The sequence below is a fragment of the Ochotona curzoniae genome, unplaced genomic scaffold (assembly GCF_017591425.1).
Source record: "Ochotona curzoniae isolate NIBS_2020 unplaced genomic scaffold, NIBS_Ocur_1.0 scaffold_1037, whole genome shotgun sequence".
NCBI classification, from domain to species: domain Eukaryota; kingdom Metazoa; phylum Chordata; class Mammalia; order Lagomorpha; family Ochotonidae; genus Ochotona; species Ochotona curzoniae.
Genome location: NW_024467083.1, coordinates 33,672,706 through 33,693,251, shown reverse-complemented (window position 1 = coordinate 33,693,251; position 20,546 = coordinate 33,672,706). Strand labels below are relative to the sequence as shown.

General features: G+C 47.6%; 2 protein-coding genes across 7 annotated transcripts in view; one reads left to right on the top strand and one right to left on the bottom strand.

Moving 5' to 3' along the window:
• The window catches only part of DAP3 (death associated protein 3), a 33,410-nt gene extending 17,269 nt beyond the window's left edge, over positions 1 to 16,141 (bottom strand). The window contains exons 1-2 of one of the 2 annotated variants that reach the window (XM_040999038.1): positions 15,776 to 16,141; positions 1,535 to 1,589 (exon numbers count right to left, since the gene is read on the bottom strand). In XM_040999038.1, the coding sequence (XP_040854972.1) occupies positions 1,535 to 1,576 (42 nt within the window). In that variant the 5' untranslated portion in view covers positions 1,577 to 1,589; positions 15,776 to 16,141. The remainder of the gene's footprint in view (positions 1 to 1,534; positions 1,590 to 15,775) is intronic. The other variant, XM_040999039.1, reaches the window with a different exon arrangement.
• Positions 15,961 to 20,546, top strand: part of ASH1L (ASH1 like histone lysine methyltransferase) — a 185,567-nt gene continuing 180,981 nt past the window's right edge. For 3 of the 5 annotated variants that reach the window (XM_040999032.1, XM_040999031.1, XM_040999027.1), the window contains exon 1: positions 16,355 to 16,525. The gene's annotated coding sequence lies outside the window, so the exon portion shown is untranslated. Of the gene's footprint in view, positions 16,034 to 16,354; positions 16,526 to 16,578; positions 17,017 to 20,546 lie in introns of those variants that run through there. The other 2 variants (XM_040999029.1, XM_040999028.1) reach the window with 2 other exon arrangements.

The window sequence follows — 20,546 nt, the reverse complement described above, 5'->3', positions numbered from 1 at the left end:
GACAGCCAGGCAGATCTTCTATCTGCTGATTTACTCTCCAAATGGCAGCAACAGTCAAGATGGGTCAGGTATAATGTAGGAACCAAGACCTTCATTCTGGTCTCCCATGTGGGTGGGCCATTTTCTGCTATTTTCTCAGTGCATTAGGATGGAGCTGGAAGTGTAACAAGTGGTGCTCACATGAGATGCTGGCATCACAGCTCAACAGCTGTGCCACAATGACAGTCCCAGATACAGGATCTCCTTTCTTTGCTCAAAGAAAAGACAAAGCTACACACAGAGAAAAAGAGAGAGACACACATGGAGAGAGCTCTTCCATGTGCTGATTCAATCACATGGTAAATTCTCAAGTTTATCTATTCTGAGACCTAATACTGGAAAATTTGAGGGCAGCTAAGAGGGAAACAGATGGGTAGAAATGCAACCATGACTGCTGTTTTTAAAATTAAAGTTCTAATTATTTTTGGGCCCAACTCAATAGTCTAGTGACTAAGTCCTCACCTTTTATGCACCGGGACCCTTTTTGGGTGCCAGCTCATGTTCTGGCGGCTCTGCTTCCCAACCAGCTTCCTGCTTGTGGCCCGGGAAAGCAGTTGAAGATGGCCAAAAGTCCTGGGACACTGAACTTGCATTGGAGACCGAGAAGAAGCTCCTGGCTCTGGATTGGCTCAGCTCTGGCAGTTACGGCCATTAGGGGAGTGAGGCAGCTGATGGAAAAATCTTTCTGTCTCCTTCTCTCTGTAAATCTGACTTTCCAATAAACATGAATCAGGCAGATTTTCAGAGACAGGGAGTCACAAAAAATCTTCTATCTTCTGGTTGACTCTCCAAATGGCTGCAAGGCTGGAGCTAGATCGATCTGAAGCCATGAACCAGGAGTGCAAGGTCCCAAGGACTTTTGCTATCCACTAATGCTTTTCCATGCCACAAAGAGGGAGTTGGATGGAAAGTGAAGGCACGGGACACGAACCAGTGCCCATGGGATGCTGATGCTTGAAGGTGGAACACTAACCAGTTAAGCCAGAGTGCCAGCTCAGTAACTGTTCTGTTGAGGGTAAAGTTGAAATACTAGTCAGCACAGTTTTCTAGAGCTTTAGATTTTGGATATAGTAACTCTATTGAAAAACAAGAAATCCGCCTAGAGGAAGTCTGCATAGAGTAGTCAGGTCTGGGGCCCGGTGCGCTAACATAGTGGTTAAAATCCTCGCCTTGCACACACCAGGATCCCATATGGATGCCGGTTCTAATCCCGGCAGCCCCGCTCCCCATCCAGCTCTCTGCTTGTGGCCTGGGAAGGCAGTTGAGGACGGCCCAAAGCCTTGGGACCCTGCACCCATGTGGGAGACCTGGAGGAAGCTCCTGGTTCCTGGCTTCAGATCAGCATAGCATCAGCCGTTGCACTCACTTGGGGAGTGAATCATGGGATGGAAGATCTTCCTCTTTGTCTCTCCTCCTTTCTGTATATCTGACTTTCTAATAAAGATAAATGAATCTTATATAAAAAAAAAAAGCAGTCATGTCCGTTTTGACTCACCTTGTGGACCCTGCGGGCAAGCCTTGTTATTCCTTGCAACATTGTCCTTGTACTCCTAAGAAAATGAAAAGATATTTGTGACATTTAAAAGTGACAATGGACTAACATTTAGAATATAAAATGCCTAAAAACCGATAACCAAAAATTAAAACATCATAAGCTTTTCACAAGAAAAGGACATAACAGTTACTAAATTAGGTTAGTATTCACGACCTTATGCAGAGGAAGGGGAAAGTAAAGCATTAAAATCTGGCAATAGGAAATGTTAAAAAGGCTGTGAGGCACTAGGAACTTCACACTGTGAGTGGACATGCACATATGAATATCTTGGGGCAATTTTGCATTATCTTTGCCAAGTTGGAAATGTACATTTCAATGACCCAGATTAATCTCCTTGACACTTATTCTGGAAAAGCACTTATGCAGGTACACTGAGAAATAAATACAAAGATATTTGAAAAAGTTTGAATGAACCTCAAATGGATGTCCAAAACCCAGTGGTAATGGCTTTCATATCTACACATAGTTCTCACATACTTTAATTTATGAATCAGGCACAGTAAAGGATTAACAGTAAGAACACTTATCAATTATAGCAATTTACAACAAAATTTATATGAACATGGCCTCTCTATATATTTTTTAAAGGTTTATTTATTTTTATTGCAAAGTCATATATAGAGAGGAGGAGAGACAGAGAGGAAGATCTTCCTTCTGATGATTCATTCCCCACGTGACTGCAATGGTCATTGCTGAGTCGATCCGAAGCCAGGAGCCAGGAGCCAACAACTTTCTCTAGGTCTCCTACACAGGTGCAGGGTCCCAAGGCCTTGGGCCATCCTCAACTGCCTTCCCAGGCCACAAGCAGGGAGCTGGATAGGAAGTGGAGCTGCCGGGATTAGAACTGGTGCCCAAATGGGATCCTGGCATGTTCAAGGCGAGGACTTTAGCTGCTAGGCCACTGTACTGGGCCCTCTCAAAATATAGATGTTTTTAAAGATTTATTTTATTATTTTCATTGGAAAGGCGGATATACAGAGAGGAGAGACAGAGAGGAAGATCTTCCGTCCGATGATTCACTCCCCAAGTGAGCGCAACGGCCGATGCTATGCGGATCCAAGCCAGGAGCCTCTTCTGGGTCTCCCACGTGGGTGCAGGGTCCCAAGGCTTTGGGCCGTCCTTGACTGCTTTCCTGGGCCACAGGCAGGGAGCTGGAAGGGAAGCGGGGCTGCCGGGATTAGAACCGGCATCCATATGGGATCCCGGGTGTGCAAGGTGAGGACCTTAACCACTGTGCCATTGCGCCAGGCCCCTCTCAAAATATTATTATTTATTTTTTTTAAAGTTTTATTTTATTATTTTTATTGTAAAGGCGGATATAGAGAGAGGAGAGACAGTGCGGAAGATCTTCCGTCCGATGATTCACTCCCCAAGTGAGTGCAATGGTCGATGCTATGCCGATCCAGGAGCCTCTTCCGGGTCTCCCGCGCGGGTGCAGGGTCCCAAAGCTTTGGGCCGTCCTTGATTGCTTTCCCAGGCCACAAGCAGGGTGCTGGATGGGAAGCGGGGCTGCCGGGATTAGAACCGGCGCCCCTATGGGATCCCAGGCGTGCAAGGCGAGGACCTTAACCACTGTGCCACCGCGCCGGGCCCTTGAAAATATTTTAAAGCTTGAGCCCGGCGCGGGAGACCCAGAAGAGGCTCCTGGCTTCGGATCGGCATAGTATCGGCCCGTTGCGCTCACTTGGGGAGTGAATCATCGGACAGAAGATCTTCCTCTCTGTCTCTCTTCTCTGTATATCTGCCTTTCCAATGAAAAAATAATAAAAATAAATCTTTAAAAAAATTTTTTAAAGCTAATTAATTTGAAAGGCAGAGGAGGGCAGAATGTGGCAAGGGAGAAGGAGAAGAAGAGAGAGAGAGGGAGAGAGAGGGAGAGAGAGAGGGAGGGATGGAAAGAGAGGGGGAAGGAGAGAGAGAAAGAGACAGAGAGAGAAAGTAAGTCTTGCATCTGTAGGTTTATTTCCGATAGTTGTAATAGCAGGAGCCCGGGATTCTACCGACGTTTCCCAGGAACGTGGTAGAGGCTAAGCTCTTAGGTCAGCTTCTGTTGCTTTACCCAGCTGTGTTAGCACTGAGCTGGGTCAGAAGGGGAGCAGCAAGAACTGACCCAGTGCTCTGATGGGGTGCCAGTTTCGCAGGTCTCTCACTCTCTCAGAATGTGCTCATATGGGGCTGGCGCTGTCTGAAGGCCTGGCATCCTAGGTCTGAATGCAAGCTTGACTGCTGGGTGCTCTGCTTCCCATCCAGTTCCCTGCTAATGTGTCTGGGAAAGCAGAAGTTGGCCCAAGTGCTTTGGTTCCTGCTTTAAGTTGGCCTAGCCCTGGCTGTCACAGCAATTTAGTTAGTAAACCCAATGGATGGAAAATCTTTTTCTGTCCCTCCTTGTCATTATACTTTTCAACAAATAAAATAAATCTAATAAACAACAAGATAAAGCCTTAATGTACTTTCACTTTTTTCCTCTATGCCTTCTCCTGGGCGTTTCTGCATTGTCAGCATCACTTCTTCAAGCTTCGGTCCATTACTACTTAGAAACCCAAGCATTGCAAAATAGTGACTATCAGTTTGATAACAGAGGTGGTTAACAGGTGACTACTGGAGGTGCTGGACAACAGGATGACTCACGCTCCAGCTGAGACAGAGCGCTGCGGGGCACAGCATGGAATTTCACTGCACTGCTGAGATCAGTGTGAAGCTCAAAATCTGTGAATCCTTTATCTCTGTAATATTTTTTTTTTTAAGATTTATTTTGTTTTATTGGAAAGGCAGATATACAGAGAGCAGAGACAGAGAGGAAGATCTTCCGTCCGATGATTCACTCCCCAAGTGAGCGCAACGGCCGATGCTATGCCGATCTGAAGCCAGGAGCCTCTTCCGGGTCTCCCACATGGGTACAGGGTCCCAAGGCTTTGGGCCATTCTCAATTGCCTTCCAGGCCCACAGGCAGGGAGCTGGATGGGAAGCAGGGCTGCCGGGATTAGAACCGGTGCCCATATGGGATCCTGGGCGTGCAAGGTGAGGACCTTAACCACTGTGCCACCGCGCTGGGCCCCTCTGTAATATTTTTAAATTAAGGAAAATGAAATCTAGAATCCAAAAACACAGGTAAGGAAGAACCACTACACTTCAACACAATTTTCGATAGCCAGCCAGTAATGATGGAATAACTAAAAATGATATATTTAGGAAATGTATTACTTCATTTTGGGTATTTTCTCCTTTCTCTTTTAAAACATTTATATGAAAAGCAGTATAGTGGAAAGTCAGTGGATACTGTAAACAGGCTAGACCACAATATAGCAGCATACCTGCATTATGTGCAAATGAGCAGCTCTGGAAGCATCTCTGTGTTTAAAACACACAGTTTTGGGCCTGGTAGTGTGGCCTAGTAGCTGAAGTCCTCACCTTGAACGCCCGGGATCCCATATGGGCGTTGGTTCTAATCCCGGCAGCTCCACTTCCCATCCAGCTCCCCGCTTGTGGCCTGGGAAAGCAGTTGAGGATGGCCCAATACTTTGGGACCCTGCACCCGCGTGGGAGACCCGGAAGAAGTTCCTGGATCCTGGCTTCGGATCGGCATAGCATCTGCCGTTGCGCTCACTTGGGGAGTGAATCATCGGACGGAAGATCTTCCTCTCTGTCTCTCCTCTCTGTATATCTGACTTTCTAATAAATAAATAAATAAATCTTAAAAAAAACCCCACAGTTTTAAACATTTATTTTTTATTTTTATTGGAAAATTAGATATACAGTGGAGAGACAGAGAAGAAGATCTTCTGTGCACTGGTTCACTTCCTAAGTGGCCACAAAGGCTGGAGCTGTGCTGATCTGAAGCCAGGAACCAGAAGCTTCTTCCGGGTCTCCCAAGCGGGTGCAGGGTCCCAAGGCTTTGGGCCGTCCTCAGCTGCTTTTCCCAGGCCACAGCAAGGAGTTGGGTGGGAAGTGGAGCTGCCAAGATTAGAACTTGCACCCATATGGGATCCTGGCCCGAGCAAGGTGAGGACTTTAGCCTCTAGGTTACAGCACTGGACCTAGGTTACTGACGTTTTTGTTCTGATTTTAAGAAGCATTTATTCTGATTTGAAAGGGAGAATGTCAGAGAACGGAAAGGGGGATGGAGACAGTATGCTTCTATCTGGAGGTTCACCCCCAAATGTCTGCGAAAATCAGGTCTGGGCCAGGCCAATCAGAGAGGCCAAAAACTTCATCTGGGTCCCTCCTGCATGGGGCAGGAGGCAGGAACCCAAGTATTTATGCCTTCATCAGCTGCCTTCCTTGGTACATTCACAGCGGGCTGGGTCAGAGGTGGAGGAGCCAGGACTCAGTCAGCTCTGTAACCACATTATACCTATACCTTACATATACAAGACTGTGCACAGAAGCAAGCCTGCCACACTGCAGGCCTCCTTTGCTGTATGTGAAAACCAGAAGTCTAAAGCACTTACTTCCAGACTAGGGCTGCTGAACACTAACTAGTGCTATGAATGTCCTCCATGATCAGAAAAATAAGAAATGCTGCATTGATCAATTTCTGGAATAAGCATAATCCACATCGGCATTTGAAAGACTCTGAGGAAAACTCCACTTCCAAAAAAAAGATTTTATTTTTATTTGAAAGGTAGATTTTAGAGAGAGAGGATAGTGGTTTTTTACGCCCTGGTTCATCCCCCAAGAGATCGCAACAGCTCCAGCTGAGGTGATTCTCTGCCAGAAGGCAGGAGCTTCTAGATCTTCCAAGTGTCTGCAGGTGCCCAAGGACCTGAGCCACCCACCCACACTGTTTTCCCAAGTCATAGCAGGGAGCAGGATCAGAAGTGGAGGAACGGGTCTGACACGGTGGCCTAGTGTCTAGGGTCCTCGACTTGTATACTCTGGATGCCATGTGGATATGGTTCGCATTCTGGTACCCTGCTTCCCATTCAGCTTCCTGCTTGTGGCCTGGAAAAGCAGTCAAAGACAGCCCAAAGCCTTGGGACCTTGCACCTGCTTGGGAGACCTGGAAGAGGTTCCTGGCTTCAGGCTGGCTCAGCTCTGGCTGTTTTGGCCACTTCAACGGTATGAATCAGAATCAGCAGATGGATGGTGGATCTTCTCTCTGTCTCTCCTCTTCTCTGTATAAAAGTTAAAAAAAAAAATACAGATAAGTTAAAAAAAACTTAAAAAAAAAATAAAAAGAAGTGGAGGAGCTAGGAGATGAACAAATACCCATATAGGATCCCAGTACTGCAGGCAGAGAACCAGCTTACTATGCCACTGTGCTGGCCTAAAAGAGACTTCATTTAGCTACTCTTTTCCAAGTTTACTAGGCTATGGAATGCTTTACTGCAAATCAGCACTGTCACTGTTCCCCTAGAACATAGTGGAGGTGCTGCTATTGAGGCATTATGTAGTGGCTCTCAGCATGCTTTACTGTCCCCCAGGCTGCTTTTTATCTATTTTCTTTTGTCTTATCATATGCCTCATTTTAGACAACTTGCTCCTCTCCCCAACCTGGTACTTAATGCAATCATGCAGCAAGCAGCTAAGACAGCAGGCCTGAGATTGTTATCTTTAGAAAGCGACCTGCAAGGTTGGCCCATGGCTGGTACCTGAGAACTTGGATGTTTAGAGGGTTAATAGTGGGTGGCTGTGTCTAAAGTGCTTATATAAATCTGGTTTATACGGAATATCTTTGATGTCTGGAATTCTGGCGCATGCTAAGCAGATGATGGCCCTATAGCCAGACCCCCAATAAAAAACCTTGGCCACTGTGTCAGTAACAAGCTTCACTGGAAGACAAGCTTTAAAAATTTTTTTTTATAAAGATTTATTTTTATTATTTTTTCATTGGAAAGGCGGATATACAGAGAGGAGAGACAGAGAGGAAGATCTTCCGTCCGATGATTCACTCCCCAAGTGAGCGCAACGGGCCGATACTATGCCGATCCGAAGCCAGGAGCCTCTTCTGGGTCTCCCACGCGGGCGCAGGTTCCCAAAGCCTTGGGCCGTCCTCGACTGCTTTCCCAGGCCACAGGCAGGGAGCTGGAAGGGAAGCGGGGCTGCCGGGATTAGAACCGGCGCCCATATGGGATCCCGGACGTGCAAGGCGAGGACCTTTAACCACTTGCACCACCGCGCCGGGCCTTAAAAATTTTTATTAATTAATTTTATTTGAAAGCTATAGCTACAGTAAGAGAAGGAAAAATACAGAGAGAAATCTTGCACCAGTTTATTCTTCAAATAGCCACAATGGCCACGGCTCTGCTGGTTTGCAGTCAGAAACCATGAGCTTCCTCTAGGTCTGGCATGTCGGTGTAGCAGCGTAACGCTTTAGTGGGCCGCCACTGCTTTCCCAGGTCATAAGCAGGGAACTCAATCAGATATGCAGGGCCAGGACTTGACTGGGCACCCATAGGTGATGCAGGTGGTACAGGTGGAGGCTTAACCTGTCCAATGGTGCCAGCTCTGGATGTCAACGTGCTGTTACATCATTCATGACTGGAGAGATTAAGGGTGTCCTGTGTGACATCACTGCTGAACACCTGCAGTCAGTTTCCTTCAGACCCTATCCTGTGCTGACCTTGGCATCCTTTCATTGCATCCAGTCCAACTCTAAGCTGGTTTTCTGAGTGCACTCATCAAGTCACAGAAGCCTTGTGGTTCTATGGGTAGAATCCACAATCGTGAACATAAGCACCTGGTGACACTCAATATCACCTGACAATTATTACCAGATACCCATCTCTGATAAACTCAATTTCCTTAACCTCAATTCTTCCTAACCTTTCCCCACTTAATCTACCTCAATTCCTATGCCTGTAGCATTACCTCCACTGATCTCTCACCAGCTAACTTTTTTTTTTTTTTTGCAAGTCCCAGCTCTTTCCCATGCTTCCTGGCGTATCTTGCACTAGCGAAAAGCTGCCAATTCTGGAAGGGGACAATGCCCTGAAGAGGAAAAGAATCAGTGACATAGATTAGAAAGTTACTTCTTATGGGTACCTGTAGAGATATTATTCTGTTATAGACACTATAGGACACACTTGTATTAAATTATAACACTGATCAAACATCCTCTAGAATTAACTATTTCCAATCCATTTTCTCCAATGAAAACTTTCAAAATCATTTCAGACTAACAGCTTTTAAGATATAGGGAGCAGTGCTGTGGTATAGCATGTTGAGTCTCTACTTGTGGCACCAGCATCCCATATGGACATTGGTTTGAGCCCCAGCTGCTCCACTTCTGATTCAGATCTCTGCTTTAGGCCTAGGAAAGCAGCGAAGGATGGCTCAGGTCCTTGGGACCCTGTACACATGTGGGAGACCAGGAATAAGATCCTGGCTTCCAACTGGCTCAGTTCTAGATGAAGTGGCCATCTGGGGAATAAACCACACTGGATGGTAGAGTTCTTTGTCTCTTTCAAATAAAAGTAAAAAAGAGGGCCCAGAGTGGTAGGTAGCCTAGTGGCTGAAGTCCTTGCCTTGCACATGCTGGGATCCATTATGAGCGCCGATTTGTATCTCAGCAGCCCCTCTTCCCATCCAGCTCCCTGCTTGTGGCCTGGGAAAGCAGTGGAGGATGGCTCAAAGCCTTGGGACCCTGCACCCATATGGGAGATCTGGAAGAGGTTCCAGGATCCTGGCTTCAGATAAGCTCAGCTCTGGGCCTTTGCGGCCACTTGGGGAGTGAACCAACAGATGGAAGAGCTTCCCCTCTGCCTCTCCTCTCTGAATATCTGACTTTCCAATAAAAATAAATAAATCTTAAAAAAGTAAAAAAGAATATATAGTCTTACATATATAAAAGAAACTTTAAGAAAAACCAGCAGATATCTTTCAAATGTTTTATTTACTATTTGAAAAGCAGAAAGACACAGAGAAAGCTTCCATTCTCTGACTCATTCCTCTACAACAGAAGCTGGACCAAGCTGAAACCAAGGGCTTGGAACTCCTACACTGGGGGCAAGGACTCACATTCCTGGCTGTCTTCTGCTGCCCTCTGGGCCCATCAGGGGGAAACTGGAGCATAAACAGAGCAGCTGCAACTCAGTCTCAGACCTACGATGTGAGGTAATTGGCTATTCCGAGTGGCAGCTTGACCAGTGGCACTATTATGTCATTTCCTCTCCACTTTTCTTCTTCTTTTTATTTTATTGGCAAGGTAGATTTACAGAGAGAAGAGAGAAAGATCTTCCATCTGCTGGTTCACTACCCAAGTGGCCAAAACAGCCAGAATGACCTGAGCCAAAGCCAGGAGCCAGGAGCTCAGCATTACCAGTCATTATGAAAACGCAAACACAGAAAGCAACACCACTTTACACACACCTAAATGACTAAAATCAAAAGGACAAACAATAGCAAGTGCTGAGGCGTCTGAAAGAAATCAGAATCCTCACACACTGCTACTGGAATTGTAAAATGATGCAGCTACTTTGGAAAAAGTTAGCAGTTCCTCAAACAGTAAACATGAAGTCACCATGTGACTCAGCGTTTCCACCCTTGGTTATGTAAGAGAAATGAAATCATGTGTGTACACAAAACATGTGCCCAAGTACTCACAGCAGCATTATTCACAATAGCCAGGAAGCAGAAACAACTTGAATATCTTTCAACTTATGAATGCATAAACATAATATGGTATAGCTATACAACAGAATATTACTTGGAAATAAAAGACATACAATTCTTGGGCCCGGCGTGATGGCCTAGCGGCTAAAGTTCTCACCTTCAATGCACCAGGATCCCATATGGGCGCGGGTTCTAATCCCGGTAGCCCCATTCCCATCCATCTCCCTGCCTGCAGTCACCTGGAGAGTGAATCATTGGACGGAAGATCATCCTTTCTGCCTCTCCTCCTCTCTGTGTATCTGACTTTTCAACCAAAATAAATAAATCTTTAAAAAAAGAAAGAAAGAAAGAAATACAATTCTAGTGCTGACTCTATGATGCAGCAGGTAAAGCCACTGACTGTGATGCCAGCATCCCATTTGGGCACCAGTTCCTGCCACAGGTGCTCCACTTTCCAGCTGCCTGCTAGTGGCCTGAGAAAAGCAGTGAAAGATGCCCATGTGACCGTACCCCTACCACCCACGTGGGAGACCTGGATAAAGCTCCTGGCTCCTGATTTCAGCCTGGCACAGCTCTGGCTATTGTAGCCATCTGGGGAGCGAAACAGCAGTGGAAAATACATCTCTCTCCCAGCCCTCTCTCATTCAAATAAATCAAAAATTTGCTTTTAAAAAGAAAGAAATGAAGTTCTATAATATGAATTAAACAAACACAAAATAAAAGCAGGTAGTCACAAAATATGGCATTTAGTATAATATAATTATATGAAATATCCAGGATTTTCTTATCAATTTATTAGTAACTGTCAGAGGCCGAGGGTTTGTCTCTCCATGGCTTTTTTTCCAGGTAATAAAAATGCTTTAAAATTAGATAGCAGGAATAGGTGTACAATTCTGTGATTATACTTTGAGGGTGAATGCTTAAAAGGTTGAGAGGCAGAGGGTGACAGAGTGTGCTCCCATCTCCTGTTCAAACCCTGAGAGCCCACAGCAGGTGACGCTCAGAGCAAGGAAGCCACGCCAGTGCACCCACATGGTGAAGCTGTGTGTGTGTGTATGTGTGGAAATTCAATCGCTTGAGCCAGCACTGCTGTTGTCCAGGTCTGAATCAGCAGGAAGCTGGAGTCTAAGAATTGAGTCCAGGTACTGCTCCAGAGAGGAGTTATCAGATATATGAATTGTATCTCAATAAAGTTGTTAATTTAAAGTGTTGTTTGTTAGTCACACAAAAAGAATAGCAACAGGAACAAAATGTACACGGGTTAAGCAATATGTATCAATAACACACACACACAGACACACACACACACTTTATGTCACTTTATTGTCCCAACATCCTCTGGAGTTCTATAGTGGCTACTGCTATGTAACTAAGTCTCCTAAAACTTAGTGGGCTGAAGTGTTAACTGTCACTGTTGGCAACTTTACAGGTATGGGTAGGCTGGTGACTTGTTTTGCTTTGGGTTGGTCTAGGCTGGCCTAAGCTGTCATGGTTGACTTTATTCTACCCTGCCTTCCATCTTCCTGGAGGGTGGCAGATGCTTGTTCTCAAGGCAATGGCACAAGGCCAAGACAGTTGAGTAGTTTCAGGTTTCTAGAAATCTAAGCTGTGTAGCAGCCCGGTAACACTTCTGCCACACTCTCCTGCAGCCCCATCCAGCAAAGCCCATATGTCAAAGTAGGAACAGGCTTCTCTATGGAAAGAGTGACGAAAATCACACATTTATTGATATATGGGAAACCACTGTGCAATCAGAATATGGTCAAATCTGCACTAAACACAGAAAAACTGCAGCTTGTACTTCCAATGTTTTCTGACATCAGATGAGTGGGTTCTCCACACCAAACAATTCTTAAGTATAAAAGTAGCAGGTGCTTAGGCTGTCCACACTTCTGTCTAACTTGGCTATCAGGGATTCCCATGATGCCTTCAAGTCTGACAACTTGCTAAAATGACACAAGGGACTCAAGGACACTTCACTTGAGTTTATAATAAAGGGTTTTATATAGTGTACAAATGAACACTAAAGTGAACAGATGAAGAGGCGCGTAGGGTAAGGGCCAGTCTCCACTGCAGAAGCCTTTATCCCCGTGGAGTCCGGGGCACATTCCCACCCCTTGGAGGTGTTCACTGACCCAGAAGCTCTCTAGAGTTGACAGTTCAGATTTTCTATGAAGCCATCTTCATGTAGGTATAACCGATCATTAATTCAATCTCCAGCCCCACATTCTCTGGGTAGGGAAGTGGAGCTGGAAATTCCAAGCTTCTAATCATTGCTTGGACTTTGTGGTTACCAGCCTCGATCAGGTCATTTCATGATCGGTTCCAGTCACTTGGATAGGGGTGGAGATTCCTATATGCAGCTCTATCACACAGGAATCACAAGATTTTTAGGAGCTGTGTCAGGAACCAGGGCCAAGAACAAGTGATATTTCTTTAAAAATAATATTAACTTATTTTTAAAGACTGATTTATTCTGATTGAAAACGCAGTATCTACAGAGAAGCAGAGACAGAGAGATCTTCCATCCACTGGTAAACTCCCCAAATGGCCTCATTGGCCAGAGCTAAGCCGATTCTTAGATAAGAGCTTGGAACCCCCTCTAGGTCTCCTATGTGGGTGCAGGGGCCCAATTCTTTTTTTTTTTTTTTAAGATTTATTTTTATTATTTTTTTTTATTGGAAAGGCGGTTATACAGAGAGGGGAGACAGAGAGGAAGATCTTCCGTCCGATGATTCACTCCCCAAGTGAGCGCAACGGCCGATACTATGCCGATCGGAAGCCGGGATCCAGGAACTTCTTCCGGGGCTGCCGGGATTAGAACTGGCTCCCATATGGGATCCCGGGCGTGCAAGGTGAGGACCTTAACCACTGCGCCACCGCGCCGGGCCCCAGGGACCCAATTCTTTGGGCCATACATACCCTGCTTCTTGCCTAAGCCACAAGCAGCTGGATGGGAAGTGGAGCAGCCAGAGATAGGAGCGAGGGATCCCCACGTTTGAGGGAGGAGTATTAGCTACTAAGCCACTGCACTAGGCCCTTAGATTATTTGAGAAGCAGAGAGAGACTGGCAGAGAGCTTCCATCTGTTGGTCCATTCCCCAAATGGCCAGTGGGGAGAGGGTGGGCTCAAGGCTGCAGCTGAGAACTCAATCCAGGTCTTGGTGCCGGTGGAAGGAACGGAGCCATGTGATCCATCATGGCTGTTTCAGGGGCAGCCACAGCAGGAAGCTACGGTCAGTCAGGAGTCAGAGCCGGTGTCAGACACAGGAACCCCGACATGGCATGTAAGCTCCCCGCCAGGTCTACATGTCTTATTAGGTCACACCAGGTTACTGAACTGCACCAAATGCCCACCATCATTTGAATAGTTCAACCAATTAAACATTCAGGACAGATGTTTTCCAAAGAGCCAACAGACATGATAGAAATATTGAAATCATACTGATCCTTTATTCTAGGAATTCACAAAACTTCTCATGGACAAAGCAAGAAGGAAGAAAACAAAAAGGAGTGATAAGCTTTCCGGGCCTGCAGCACATTCTGGATAACTGAGCCTGGGGTCCAGGCTGTATGACAGATTCCTAAAGAATTCACAAAAGTTGAGTGTACTCGTGACTAGGGTTCAGTCTATAATTAAGAAGTCCAGTATTCCTGAATTATTGATTCACTGCAACTAAGAAGAATCTCCAACACACGGGCAACCACCAAAAGATGCAGAGTGACATATATATCTTGTTATCACTGATTTTTTAAAAAGATTTCTTTATTTTTATTGGAAAGTCAGATATACAGAGAGGAGGAGTGACAGAGAGGAAGACCTTCCATCCAATGATTCACTCCCCAAGCTGCCGCAACAGCTGGAGCTGAGCCAACCTGAAGCCAGGAGCCAGGAGCCAGGAGCTTCTTCCGGGGCTCCCGCGGGTGCAGGGTCCCAAGGCTTTGGGCAGTCCTCCACTGCTTTCCCAGGCCACAAGCAGGGAGCTGGATGCGAAGCAGGGCTGCTGGAATTAGAACCAGTGTCCATATGGGGTCCTGGTATGTGCAAGGCGAGGATCTTAACCACTATGCTATTGCGCCAGGCCCATGTTATCACTCATTAAAAAGGTAGAAGGGCCCAGTGCAATAGCCTAGCGGCAGAAGTCCTCGCCTTGAACGTGCCGGGATCCCACATGGGCGCCCATTCTAATCCCGGCAGTCCTGCTTCCAATCCAGGTTCCTGCCGGGGGCCTGGGAACACAGTCAAGGACGGCCCAAAGCCCTGGGACCCTGTACCCACGTGGGAGACCCAGAAGAGCTCCTGGTTTCGGATTGGCTCAGCTCTGGCCATTGTGGCCACTTAAGGGGAGTGAATCAGCACACAGATATCTTCCTCTCTGTCTCTTCGACTTTCCAATAAAAATAAAAAAGTCTTTAAAAAAAAGATCAAGTTACTGGACTTCTGTGAATCCAAGCTTCTTGAGTAGGAAATGTAGATAAGATTATCTCTCTCAAGTGGTGTTTATTACGATTGGGTAAAAAACATACGTTGTCTTCAGGTGATCGTCCACCAATGCTTTTTCTTTGTGGCTATTTAGGTATACAACATTTGTTTCAGTATTTTCACGACTTGTGTTGCATCTGATTACAAAAGTACACAAAATGAGGCCAGACACAGTCCCTGCCCTTGGGACTGTACAAGTCACTCGCATAAATGAAGCAGTTAGAGATCAGTGTAAAACGAGGGGTGGGATTTGGTGAGGGAAAGTATATACTTTGAGGTCATTAAGGCTGATTTCCTCTGAATAAAACGGCACACAAAATCTGAGGCATAAATTGCAAGGGGGGATATTCAGGACTTTCCTTAAAATTTAGAGGTAGAATGGGCTTGTAAGATCAATTAGTTCTGGAGTAATGTTTGAATTATTTCCAAGACTACTAAAGGGCCAGAGATGTGAAAGACCCAAATAGACCTTTTCCCTAATTTATTCTGTTTTACCTTAAAAACTGAAAATGACTAGATTCTATGCACTTTGAGGTTCTCTTTGGACATTAACAGTCCATATTTCTCATGAATACAACCAATAAGATCAGTCCCCAGTTTTAAGAAAGAAGTCTTCAGTAGCTACTGCGAACTGACAGGCCCAGGCTTGCATCAGTCCCCAGATGATTTGGAAGGATGGGACACCTACAGTCCTTACCAAAATTAACTGTCAGCTATAACGTGTTCCCCCTTTCGCCGCGCCGCCTTCATGATCTCATTTCAGGCATCAGCCCTGAAGGCACATTCGGAGCTCACTCATTTCTCCCTTAAGTTTGAAGTAACTCGCTGATGCACAGGATGAGGGAAACCAAGTCCAATGGACTTACACACGCGCGGGCTTTCACTAGAAAGGGAGGGTTCGAGGTTGCCTGAGGGGCTGAGGACGCAGCAAGCCACGAGGAGTGCTCGGAGGGCACCAAAACGCCGCACGCTCTCAGTGGTTTGAAATTCTCTTCATCAACAACCACAAAAGGAAACCTGCCAGTCGGTTCTTCAGGGGTCCCCGGTCGGGAGCCTCCCCCCTCGCCCATCCCGGGGAAGACGAGCCGTTCGCGAAACTCACTCCCCCAACCACAAGGCGATTGCGAGCGAGCCCAGCCACCTTACCCCAAGGACGTCCCGCGACGGTGACCAACAAGCCCCAGCCCGGGATCCCAGCTGCAGAGCGCCCGTCCCAAAACCGGGGGGAAAAAAAAAAAAAAAAAAAGCTCAGGTCTCACGGCAGGAAGCGCCTCAACGCGCAGCCGCCGCGGCCTCCAACCGCCGGCCGGCAGAGGGGCGCTGGGCGGCCCACGACCGCCTCACGGCGCCCCGCGCGAGGCGACCGGAAGTGGGCCGCGGCGCCGCGACGCCGAACCCAAGGAGGTAGGTGGTGGCGGGGCTCCGCTGGCCACTCGCCCAACGCTCCGGAGTGCCGGGCAGCTCTCCCCGCTCGGGGCCCGTCCTCTGCTCGCCCGCCCTGGCGGCCGACAGGAATGGAACGGCCCCGCGGCGGGGATTGTGGGAGGCGCACGCGCACGCGGCGGAAGGTGGGGGGGCTGAGGAGGCGGCGGCGGCCGTGGCGGCGGTTGGCGGCCGTGGGGGCGGGGAAGGGGGAGAGGAGGGAGGAGGAGGCGGCTCGGGCCCGCGCCGCGAAGGTCCGCGTGAGGGCCTGCGCCACCGCCGGCTTGACAGGGGCCGAGAAGGAAAGGCGGGCCTCGCGAGCAGGCGCCTCGGAGCGGGCGCTCAAGGGCTGGCGGGCGCGCGGGGCGGCCGAAGGCTGGTGGTTGGTGGGAAGCCGCGAGCGACGAGCCGGGGGACGCTCGTACGCGTGTCGGAGGGCGTGCGCGCTCCGCGACCGGAATCGGCCGGGAGCGGGTAAGGAGGGGGAGCGGGCGAGGAGGGAGGAGTGGGAAGCGGGTGTGTGTGTCGGGGTGGGGGGAGGCACGGGGCGCCCTTCGCTCCCTCCTCCCGAGGAGCCGCCGCCGCCGCCGCCGCTGCCGCCGCCATTTTGGGTTCGCTTTGCGGAGGGGGAGACGATCCCGGTCTCGGTGGCGGGACCCGCCTCCCCTGTTTCCACCGCCTCCCTCCGCACCGTGAACCCTCCGCCTTTTCCCTTCTCGCTCTCCTCGCTCTCCTCGCTCTCTCGCGCGTTTCCGCCAGTCGGCTTAGCCGCTGGCCGACTCCTGACGAGAGCGGGAGGGATCCGCTGTGGACCCGGGGAAGCGGAGGCGCCTGGCGGCCACCCTCTGCCCCCACGGCGCACACACAGACACACACAGACACACACACACACACACACACTCCCTCCTCCTCCTCTCCCCCACTTGTCTGCACTCTCATCGCTCTCGGCCTCGGCCTCTGACACGGTGAGTAGGACGGCTCGGGGCGGGCAAGGCCTCGGGGCCTAAGGAGCGCTCTTCCTGGGAAGCTACTGTCATCTCCCCGGACCCGGAGCTCCGGGAGCGGCGGCGAGATGGGGGAGGGGACAGCAGGGCAGGGGATCCTGAGCTTCCCGGGGAGTCCCTGCAGGCAGGCGGGGGGTGCAGGGGGTGTCCCTGACAGGCTTGGGGGATGGGGGCGGGAAAGTCAGCGGGTGGAGGGGGAGTCCTCTGTGCCCCTGACAGGCGCTGACAGGCTCAGGATGGGAGCATCCCCCGTGGTCCAGCGTGCGTGTGTGTGTGTGTGTGTGTCTGTGTCTGTGTAAGGGGTGAGCGCCGAGCTGCTCCTCAGAGGGCAGCTGACCTGTGGAACGAGGTCCGTGAGTGGCTCCTGTCTGGTTGTGTGTAGGAATGGCAGGCCCATCTCTGTGTTAGAAGTTGACTAAATGTCACTGGTTAGTTTGCACATGGATGTTTTTGGTCTAGAAGCCAGATGGCTTGTTGGTGCAGAGCGGCTGTGTTTGTAAGGATGAAAAGTGTTTCCGAAGAGTTTGCCGGGATTTGTGGAAGTGTAGTGGAATTCCCCTCTGTGAGTTACTTATTTTTTTAAAAGCGGTGCTGGTATGGTGCGCTCAGGTTGATTGATGAATAGTTGGTATCTTTGAATGGAGTGACTTGTAGAAGGTATGAAGGGCCAAAACATCTTCAACAGGGTGAGTGCTACAAGAATATAAAGAATGGTAGGCCTTTCTGTTGACATGGCTTTATGCGAATAACTTGTAATAGAATAAAACTTGTTGTGTTCAGTCTCCTTCAATCTCTGAGAATGGGAGGGTGGATGTTGTCTCACATTTTACCAAATAGGGAATTGAAGCTTAAAGGGAAAACTTTTCCAAGGTCATATGTTACATTGGTGACAAAGTTGGGAGTATTGATTTCTACTACTAATCCAGTAGTGTCTTCATACCATGGTGCAATCCCCATTGGAACTGAGTGTCTTGAAAAGATAGGGCCCCGTAGTTGTGTTTGGGGTCCAGTTTGTTAGTGTTAGAGTTGTGTGTGGAATGTAGATTGCCCTTGCCAATCTGACCTATATGATACTATTATTATGAGTATATTCTGTTGTGTTTAAGGGGAAACAGCATTTTTCAAGCTTGAACTTGTATGTTTGCGGGAGGGAAGGCTTTCAGAGCCCAGCTTGGACCAGAGAAGCTGTGTGGGTGCTGATAGCTTACCTTTATGGGCGAAAGAATTCTGTCATTCTTTCAACAGGTATTTCTGAATAGTTACTCAGTAAATGATCCCCTGCTTTAGGGTTAGAATGGTTACGTGAGGGAAAGTTGTCTTGACAGCCGAATGTGATGTAGGCAAGTCAGGGTGGAATTAAAACCAGAAAACCTTCCTTAAAAGTCTGTTCAGTTAGGAAGGAATTTAGTAGTTTTAGAGAATTGAATATGAGATGGCACAAGATATAGGAGTGTTGAAGAGTCTAGCAGTGTGGCCAGTTTGGGATAGGGTATGCCTTTGGCATTTTCTTTTGGCAGTTGTGAGGATGCTCTTCTGGGAGCTGGGAATTTTTAATATGTGTGTCTGGATATTGAAACTTCTTGGCTGGACTGAAGTATTCTTCGAAAGACTAATTTCGTACTCAGGATCTCCTCAATGAATATGAGGGAAGAATGCCTAAACCAAGCCAACTCAACTGTCTGTCTCTGGGAAATGGAGTAGTTCTTTATGTGCTAGTTTAGCGGCTCCTAAAAGTTTTTTGGTGTCTCTTACTTTTCTGAAATGAAAAAACTGGGCCCCCACATCACAAAATTGATATAAAAAGCAAATTCAACTGTACAAGCGAGTTGAAAGAGTTTAAAAGGGCTGTAGTTAAATTGAACCAGTTAATATTTGGGCTTGGCGTTTGGCAATAAGTAGAACTTTAGGATGTGTGTTTTTATTTTTTTAGATTATCTGAAAGGCTGTTAGAGTTCTTCGGTCTGGTACTTTACTCCTCAGTCCCGGAGCCTGGGACTTCATCTGGGTCTGCATTTGGGTGCAGAGGCCCAAAGTCTTGGCCCAGCTTCTGCTGCTTTCCTTGGTGCATTAGCAGGCAAGTGGACCGGCCTTGACTCGAACCAGTGCCTTTATGAATGCTGGTGTCACAGAGGCCTAAGCTGATATGCCTTAAACCAGCACTTAGTTCATCTTTTATTCTTTGTAAACTTTTGCAACATTAATGTATCTTTCTGAATCAGCTGATAAAAGAGCACAGTGAAGGCTGAGTATATATGGCTTTGTTCTTTTTCAGTATACTTTATCGTCAAATTCCTGAGAAGCAAGCTCATCTCTCTTTCAGTGTTGCATTGGGAGGGAGGTGTTTGGAAGCCCATTTCTTGGAGTTTAACTTAGTTAGAGAAGCATTGAGTTAATCCCATTCAGAAGACATAAAGGAAGGGTATTTGTAGTTGAAATTCTGATCCAGTTGAATCTATGAACTGCGTGAAGGTCAGGGTTCTCAAAAGGTCTAGGAGGAGGGAAGGATACTTCCAGAAGCTGAGATTTTGCAAGGAGTTTTTGTAATTGTTTATTATTTCTGGGTATTTAGTTATGATTTATTAGGAAGCTATAAAATTTTCATACTCCATAGCAACTTTGTGACTAAAAAGCAGTGTCAAGTGTTACCAGGTGTTTTGGATAAAAGAACTGTCTGGTTTGAGAGAGAGGCAGACATTGATTGTATTTCTTGATTTGTTTTTTTTGTTTTGTTTTTGTTGTTGTTTTGTTTTGCTCAAAAGCATGGCCTTCATTTATTTTGTTTGAGGGAGTTGAACAGAGGCTGAGGCACAAACTGCTCCCGTGCACTGGTTCATTTTGAATGCGCACAGTAACGGTGGCCTGGGTGGAAGCTGGGGTTCTTTTGAACCCTAGCCTTTTGTCGCCCGGAGTGCTGTTTCGTAGGAAGCTGGAATCAGCAGTGAGGCTGGAACTTGTGCACCGGACACTCCATGTGGTGTACAGGCATCCCAAGCGGCTTCTTAACTGCTGCCCCAGACACCTGCACTTGCATTGTGACTGGTTTGTGTAAGAGTCTTAATGTCATTATTTCTATACAGGAATGCAGAAAAACCTGTGGTAACATCCAGTAGCTATTGGACAGACTACCCATGGCTCTAGCATTGGAAATGGAAAATAATATCTGTATTTTTTTTAAAGATTTATTTATTATTTTTATTGGAAAGTCAGATATACAGAGAGGAGAAGAGACAGTGAGAGAGATCTTCCGTCCGATGATTCACTCCCCAAGTGAGCGCAACGGCCGACGCTATGCCGATCCAAAGCCAGGATCCAAGAACTTCTTCCAGGTCTTCCACACGGGTGCAGGGTCCCAAGGCTTTGGGCCATCCTCGACTGCTGTCCCAGGCCACAAGCAGGGAGCTGGATGGGAAGTGGAGCTGCCGGGATTAGAACTGATGCCCATATGGGATCCCAGCATGTTCAAGGCGAGGACTTTAGCCGCTAGGCCATGT